The 8,873-nt window shown below is 35.9% G+C and overlaps 1 protein-coding gene across 1 annotated transcript; it reads left to right on the top strand.

Moving 5' to 3' along the window:
- The first annotated feature begins 615 nt into the window (after window positions 1-615).
- LOC114535229 lies at window positions 616-8,352 on the top strand. The gene is made up of 11 exons (XM_028556609.1): window positions 616-1,692; window positions 2,432-2,544; window positions 5,466-5,570; window positions 6,116-6,172; window positions 6,307-6,446; window positions 6,605-6,689; window positions 6,840-6,996; window positions 7,131-7,324; window positions 7,505-7,658; window positions 7,769-7,887; window positions 8,215-8,352. Exons 1-11 carry the CDS (start codon window positions 1,419-1,421, stop codon window positions 8,350-8,352), a joined length of 1,536 nt encoding a protein of 511 aa, XP_028412410.1. The 5' UTR covers window positions 616-1,418.
- The last annotated feature ends 521 nt before the right edge of the window (window positions 8,353-8,873 follow it).

Raw genomic sequence — 8,873 nt, 5'->3', positions numbered from 1 at the left:
CCATATAATTTGAATGTTTACATCGTATGTAAATTATTCAACATAACTGCATGGGTAAATACATTGTTATTATTTGATTCAACCTTGTTAGGTTTTTACATACATAATAAAAAAAAATAAAATTATGATTATGATCATCCCCTTCATTCTGTTTTGTAGACATTCCAATTAGGAAATCTGTGTTCTAGTATATGCTGAGTGAGTAGTGCAGCTATAGGTTAACAATGGAACTATCACTGTCTAGCAAAGCCCTTAACACAGGTTGACGGTGTGAGATAAGATTTCATACTTTGCATCAATTGTAGACGAGAACTTGCCTTTTTATATTTACTAAGCATTAATTACAACAATTAAGAAATATTTTCCCGCCTTGAAATATTTTCCTAACTGCTCCTGTCCTTGTTATTTTTCACAGTCACTAAATGATTTGAATAAAAGACCTCTTACCCAGTTTAAAGAGTGCTGAATTTTCTGTATTTTAAAATTTACATGCCCCCCTTTGTCATCCCCCCCTATATGGTCTTGCCTTAGACTTGTGGAAATGACTCTTCCCATAACAATAGGCAGGGCTTAGCTGGGCTGCTTCATAGGGGCAGGGGAAGGGGAGTAGTCATATTCATGTTTATCTACCACAGGAACAATAGCCTACAAAATAAATCAGTCTCCATAAGATGAATGTTTGAATTAATATACACATGTACCCCAATAAAGCTTCTAGCTACAGCCCAGACAATTTGTAGGTTACTTGATTTAAAATGGCTGAAATTTAGCATGTTTCTTATTTTCTGAGCATAAACTCTAACTTATGTTCATTTAGAACAAAAGCAAAATCAAAATAGTGTTAAATATTCTGACTGTTATTGATATTTCAAGACATTGAGTACTTTAAAATGCAAACAAAGCATTTATTTAAGTTAGGGACTGTACCATACCTTTAAAATATCCCTAAAAATTATAAAGCCCCACCCCTTAATTCTTCCCATTTGGATATATCCAGACCTTCTAAATGTAAACAAAAAATTAACTGATTAACACTACTTTGGTTCACTATAGATTTAAATGAATATGAGTTAGCGTTTATGTTCATAAAAATTAGAAGCATACTAAATTTCAGCAATTTTAAAATGAGTAGCCTACCCATTGTTATGAGTGGAACCGATGCACAGAACTTTTATATATCCCTCTAAAGCCGGGCCGCACACGACACAATTTTCGTCGTACGATTTTAGTCAGTCGACTAAATCCTTGCATGTGCGATGTCGTTTTTTATCGATTTTTAATATCTGGCGATTAAAATCATACCTTTACATTCGATATAATATCGAGCGTTCTTTACGTATACTAGTACACATATATAGTATTTTAGGTTCATTTTGTTTGACTGTGCCAAACCAAATTAAAACAGATTAAATGACGTAATGGGTAAATGCCGTAGTGGAGGAAATTTTCTTCGGGTATACGTTCCTAATCCCCGTAAGTACAAGCCAATGAAAACCGAGGAGTTTATACGAATAAGCTCCCAACCTGACTTTTCGCGCTCTTTTGTGTTTTTTTTTCATTTAAGTTTTTCGTTCAAACGAACTATCGAAGTATTCCGCAAAAAAATACGCCATAAAAATAGTTATATGGATAGATTTGTATCGGAGAAACTCAAGGAATGGAACCTTCTTTGCTTGCAAGAAATATTTGAAGGTAGGATCAATACAAACTTGCGGTTTTTGCATTTATTTTCCACTTGTAAATATGTTTTCAGACAGAAGACATGACTATATATGTGGCTTTTAACATTTGAAATATTCGAAAAATTGTTGAAAATATTTGATAGTTGTGTATAATTAATGCTCCACGCCTCTACCAAGGCACTTTTCAAGACAGACGACAACTTATGGTTGCATTTTAAAGATATTTGAAGGCCATTTTAATACGCCACGCACTTACTGCAAGATTTGCTTCGCACTTTTTACTCTCTTCTTTGACTATACATGTATTTGTATTTGACAAAAAAAGGAAGCTTGTTGCTTTTGAATTGTTATTACTATATTTTTGCTGAATATTTAAAACAATGTTGTTTTTATGCAATGTCAATGCTCTGTCAATGCTTGAATATGAAAATATTTTTTTATTTGACATTATGATTTTAAATATCTGTGAATCAACTGCAAATATTTCTTTCAATAGATTGAGCCCAATATTTTCTAAAGTGCTTTAATTTTAGGTTCTTTCTTAAGTTGGGGGCCCCTTCAGGTTCGGGGCCTGGGACAAAATGCTCCCCTCTCCGTGGCCGTATGGTGTTGGCAGGCACTGTAACAATATTAGAAAAGATTACAAAAATAATAATAGGAGGAAATTGCACACTTCTATTATATATGCATGATAAAATACCAATAATTTTGCACTTCTCATTTAATGAAGTTATTTTCCATTATTATAGAGAATATGATTGACAAAGAAGCTTTGGAACTCTTAGATGAAGCATCTGTAAAGGAAATGGTTGTAGCTATTGGGCCTAGACAAAAGCTGCTAAAAATGTTGGTGAAAGAAAAGGTATACATATAAAGCATTGTTTTCTTGTCGATGAACAATGGGCTACATTTGCTCTAGGTGTGATAAAGTAGTGCATGGAGATGGAAATCGTCTTATTTGGCATATCAGGAATCGACATGCTTTAATGTCAGGCCGTATGTTCACCTGCCCAATTACGTGTGGGCAAGATGGATGCATGCAAACATTTCGGTTTTCTGTTGCTTTAAAACGTCACATCGAAAATAAACACAAAAATATCGATCCTAATTGTGATGATCGCGAGAACAATGGCGATTATGAAAACAATGATGATAGTGATGAAAATCCTCCCAATAATGGGCCCTTTGATGACATTCCTCCTCTCAATATTGATAACATGAGATCTCAGATTCTTAGTCGAGTCGAAGTCACTGAACTGGCGGCATCTACAATTGCTAAGTTGAAGTCGTCAAGCAGTGTTGTCCAATCAACAGTAGATAATGTTGTTAGTGAGAGCTCAGACATGTTTTCGCAGATGATCGAGTCATTAAAGAACAAAACTGAACAACTATTAGATAATAAAGGTATAGCTAATGAAGATCCCGAAAGACAAGATCTTATACAAATGTTCCACGATTTCCAACATCCTTTTGAACAGTTAGGTACTGTCTATCAACAGCAGAAGTATTTTAGTCAGACCGGTCATTTTATAAAACCCCAAGAGGTACCTTTTGCCATTGCTTATTATCCACGCAGCAACCCAAACACTGGCCATGTTGATCAAGTGGCAAGACACGTCACATTTCAGTACATTCCTCTCAAGAAACTTCTCAAGAACATTTTGGAAAGTAAAGGGTTCATGAGAGCTGTCTTCGAATACCAACCAAGTGATGACGGAGTTATGCGAGACTTCCATGACGGAGAATTTTGTCGCGGCCATGTCTTTTTTTCGAATTCGAGAAACATTGCCTTGCTTTTATATGTGGACGACTGCGAAATTGCAAACCCACTCGGATCAAAAGCAGGTATACACAAGATAGGTGTTGTATACTGTACAATCCTCAATTTACCACCAAAATTTCGATCCTCTTTATGTAATTGCTACTTAGTTGGACTGTATAATTCAGGCGATGTTAAAACCTACGGCTTTGATCCTATTTTGCAACCTCTGGTGGAAGATATTAAAGAACTAGAAACGGACGGTCTTCAAATAGATACAGATGTGTTCCAAGGCAGGATTCAAATTAGTGTTGCACAGGTAACTGGTGACAACTTAGGTGTTAATGGTATATGTGGTTTTGTGGAATGCTTTCTCAGTCACCATTTTTGCAGAAACTGCAAAATGCATATCCAAGAAATGCGTAGAGCACTAACAGCGAACAATGAGCTACTTCGTAATGTCGACAACTATGGTGAAGATTTATTACGAAATGATCCCACTTCAACGGGTGTAAAAGCTGCGTGTCTTTTGAACAATGTTGAAAACTTTCATGTTACAACAAACAATGCACCTGATGTGATGCACGATTTGCTTGAGGGTGTTTGTGGACTGGAGGTTCATGTTGTTCTTGGCAATCTTATCCAAGCAGGGTTTTTTGATCTTGACACTCTAAACAGCAGAATCACCAGTTTCGATTATGCACCATGCGATTCCAAGAACAAACCATCACCCATCAGTAATAATAAGATTCAACACCCAGATGGTGCAACAGGCCAGACAGCATCGCAAATGTGGTGTCTCATTCGCTATCTCCCACTTATGATTGCAGATCTAGTTCCAGAGGGTAATGAACACTTAGAGCTCATTCTTCTCCTTCTTGAGTGTATGGACTTCATCTTCTGCCCAGAAATTACTACACAGGAGACATATTTTCTAAAACAACTTATAAAAGACCATCATGATTACTTTCTGCAGATATGTCCCAATCGCAATTTGAAGCCAAAGCACCATTTCATGACACATTATCCACAACAAATACGTCTACTTGGCCCACTAATAAACTATTGGACAATGCGATTTGAGGCCAAGCATCGGTTTTTCAAAAGACTTGGCCACATTGTTTGCAATTATCGTAATATTCTAAAAACATTGGCAGAGAGGCAGCAGATGTTTTTATGCTACAACCTGATGTGTGGAAAGGAGCTTATCGACAGGGATATTGAAATTGGGCCAGGAACCTCTACCCTAGTTGCCTCTTTGGAAAAAGCAGAGTTTTTGAGCACTGCCCTTCATGTAAATCTCTTCAGTGAGGTATATGTTGCTAAATGGTGTGTAGTCAATGGAATAAAGTACTCAAGAAATGTGTTGGTTATCACAGGAAAATCAGAAGATGGCCTGCCCATATTTCAGGAAATTATTTTCATCATTTGTGATGGAAGTCATGTCAGACTTGTTACAGCACTCTGGGAAACCATTAAATATGAGCGACATACTCATACCTACGTTGTTACAAAATCAGCTGAACCAGTTTGGTCTATAACTCTGGTGGATAATATATATGATCGACAAGCATACCATGCATCAAAGGCTTATAAAGGAGATTGGCTCAATTATGTTACCATACGCCACAGAATACATTGATAGGTTGGGCACTTATTACCAACATATTAGGGCCTGCTTATATGGTCCTGTCTAGCCAGGACGGGATGTTTTTATCCCGCTTGTCTGCTACGTACAGCTATGATATAACAAGGTTGCTACAAGCTTGACAACACAAGATTGTAAAAATATTGTTATATTATGCATATGTACTGTGCAGTCTTGTTAGGACAGCCTTGTAACAAGTTGGATGATTAAACAAGCATGTTATTTTACAACTTGCAAACAAGTTTCCCAATACTTTTCAATAGCTTGTTTGCAGTCTTGTTTCATACAACTTACAAACAGAAGTGTAAGGCCAGCTATTCCCTGGGGCTTGGTATATCTATCTATAACATGTATTTGTGTACAATTCATATTTTAGTTCCTTCCTGGGACTTCTGTGACAACAGTGAGTGCTGAGACACCTGTGGCAGTGGCAGTGAGGACTGAGATGTCCAGTACAGCAAGTTCTTCCAATAGGAATTTTGTAAGCTTAGAATTTTCACAATTATGCATTAGAGAGGTTAAGATACCGCAGTTCCAGTGTACGGGTACCCTTATTTTGTGCTATGAATATCCATCAGTGTTTCTCAATTTTTTCGAAGATTATCTTGACAATTATTTTCCAGTAGACTTGAGGCAAGCATGATTTGTATCTTGAAACGTGCAAAAAACAAGAAATTCCAATAAACAAAATATGGCTACCCGTACCTGTATACCGAAACCGGGGTTCTTAACCTCTCTATTAATTACCATAGCCTTGATGCCCAATATGCATTCCATGTAAGTTCCATGCTGGATTTGGCAGTGTCGAAATTTTAGTGTTATAATTCGATGAGAAAAAGCAAAAGAAATTCAAATTTAGTAATATTTACATACAAACACAAATTTTTAGTATGGTCCCCTCCACCATTACAACTTCTCGATCTTGTGTCAATTCACCGGCAAGACATTCATGATTCTGCCCCCGGAATTCTCCCGGTTAAACATTGAACTTTTCTGCAGATTTCAGCTATAAATTTTACATTACAGGCTTCAGATTCATCAAAACACAAAGAAATCAATGCAAAGAAATTAAAGGCTGATTTTGTATGTTCCATATTAATAATAATCACCGACTATATACTTAATGTTATATTACATATACTTAATGTTATACGTAATATTTTAGTTTGGCATTATTATAATGCTAATTAATTAACATTAATATCAACTATATTTAGAGCATCCGATCAATTCTTGAAAATTCTGCACTTGGCGAAGAAATCCTGTTTGAATTGGATAACGGGAGACTACCCAGAAAACAGAGATTGAAGATGGTTCAGGTTCTTGTAGCCGAGATGATTGAGAGATTTGGGGACAGGTTGCAATTAATTATACTCTACATATACTGTACAACGTATTACATAATCAAAATCAAAAATACAATTTTTTGACATTAAAAGATGGCATACAGTATCTTTTGTTCATTCATAGAATTTAGAGTTCTTAAATATAGCCATTCTTTGATTATTTCAACAGGCCACGAGCAGATGTAAAAGTGTCCATGGCCAGAGCTGTAGTTGAGGAATTCCCCTTTCTTAAGGATGAAGAAGGCCAAGGATTTGTAAGCTTTAATGACAACCATAACATTGAACAACTTTTTTTTCCAATTTAATTCGCCCAAGACATTAAAATTACACAAATATAAAGAAATAAATATCGCAAGTCAACATGAATGTTGCCCATCAATATACATAATTCAAATGTTTTGCAGGAAGCTTGGTACACTCCTGGGATGGGCATTCATTCAGCTACAGGGTGGCTTGAAGAGAAATTGAGAAATGTCAGAAGACGCTCAACAGAGGGGAAAAAAGTTGGTGTGTCAACTAGTGCGCCAAGCTCTAAGCTTGTTAAAGTTGGTGCATTACCAGGTAAAAAGGCCATTGCATCCCATACTTTGTACAGTGAGCGTAATTCCCACCAGCGCAGTGACCGAATGACAGCAATTCAAAATATAAATGGTACAGCACAATGAACGTAACGTAATCTGTTTTCCCTATCTCAGAATGCATAATAAGTGATGATGAATACATGGGAATGGTAGAATGGTTAAAGCATCACATCGAACCACTCAGCAAAGTAAAGCAATACATGAAGAAAACATCAATCAGTCGTGCTGCATGGATTAAGGAAAACCCTCAACTATCAGTCTGTGATATACTGAAAGAACATCCAAGGTTGTTCGACATACCTGGTATGGTGAGTATTGTACACAGGAAAATTTAACAGGAAATTCCTATCCTAGGATGTGAACATGAAGATATTCTTTCTTCATCTATGGAGTGGCATTGCCTGGAAGGACTGTCATCACAATAAAATGGAGATAGGATGGCATAATTATACCACACCATTTAACTGTTTGTTTATTTACCTATCTAGATTGAAATAGACTTTGAAGAAATATTTGGTGAAGTTGCAGATAATCTTTTCCTAAAATGGACACCATCTTTTGCTGAAAAAGTTATTGCCTATGCTAACAGCCAAGCAAATTGGCACAGTTACCTCCATGTTGACATGCAGAAAGTCAACACTGGTAAGCTGCTGTAAAGCATGTTTTGTCTTTTCTGTCACACAGAACATTTACTGCAATTAGCAAGCAGTTTGTTCTACAATGATGAAAATAATTAATACTTTTTCTTCTAGATGAGGAAAAACAAAATGTTGCAATTGTGCTCTTACCAGCAATATTTCCTACTGGACGCAAAGGGAAAAAGAAAAGCACCATTGATGATGCTATCAAGGTTTTTGTTGATGTTCAACCAGTAAGCATGATTTTGTATCTATGAATATTTATTCTTATTTATTTTGAAGCTAATCCATGAATTTAATGGAGTACATTATACCTACACTATTTAGGCCACTCTCTATATTGGGGAATTAACATCTACATCTGCCTTAAATTAAGCATTTAGTACTCGCATACATAAATTAGTGTATAATTATCCAACTTATATTATAAATGTCAACATGATGAGTAAAATTCTCAATCTGCAGAAACCAAACTGTAGACTCAGAGGTACTGAAAACTAGTCTGATGACTGCTCTTTAACTGCTTTGATTTAATTTGGAATTTTCCCCAATATAAATAGATTGGTACCAACATGCCAAAATATCTTGAGGAAAACTCCACTGATGAGCCACAGGTTCTGGTTCATGGAAGTGTCACCAGTCCTCAACAAGTGTTGTTGTTAGCAAAGGCAGAGCATTGGAGAGGTCAAATTTGTTGACTGCTATCGACACCTGTTTCAAGATGTTTTATATTATGGATATCGAATACCCCTGGCAATGTGGCATCACATGGGAATTTTTCCAAAAAGTAATTTTTGGTTTGGAGGACAGGTGCAAACATAAAAAAACTGCTCCGTCTGTTATCTCCATACGGGCTGCATTAAAGGCTTGATTGTTTATTGTGTCTTTCATACTTGTCATTGCTTCTATCTGTTATTGCTTCTATATATATATTTATATATACTGTACCATTGTTAATAAAATGCTTTTGTGATTTTGCAATACATTTGTACACTTGATTTTTATATTCACTATTTTATATGCGATGTTCAAAAAAATCAAACAGATATATTGTAAATAACAACACATTCCTGGTTAATGTTAACCAGGAACTGTAGTTAATATTCATCTACCAGGCTTTCCTGGTAGATTTTGTTGAGTTGTATATTGACACTTTACCTGGTTAATACTTAACCACATTTTAGGTTGAATTTAACCAGGAACTGTTGTTAATATTCTT

The sequence above is a fragment of the Dendronephthya gigantea genome, unplaced genomic scaffold (assembly GCF_004324835.1).
Source record: "Dendronephthya gigantea isolate DGI-Jeju-01 unplaced genomic scaffold, DenGig_1.0 000113F, whole genome shotgun sequence".
NCBI classification, from domain to species: Eukaryota; Metazoa; Cnidaria; class Anthozoa; order Malacalcyonacea; family Nephtheidae; genus Dendronephthya; species Dendronephthya gigantea.
This window is presented reverse-complemented; position numbering and strand designations above follow the sequence as displayed.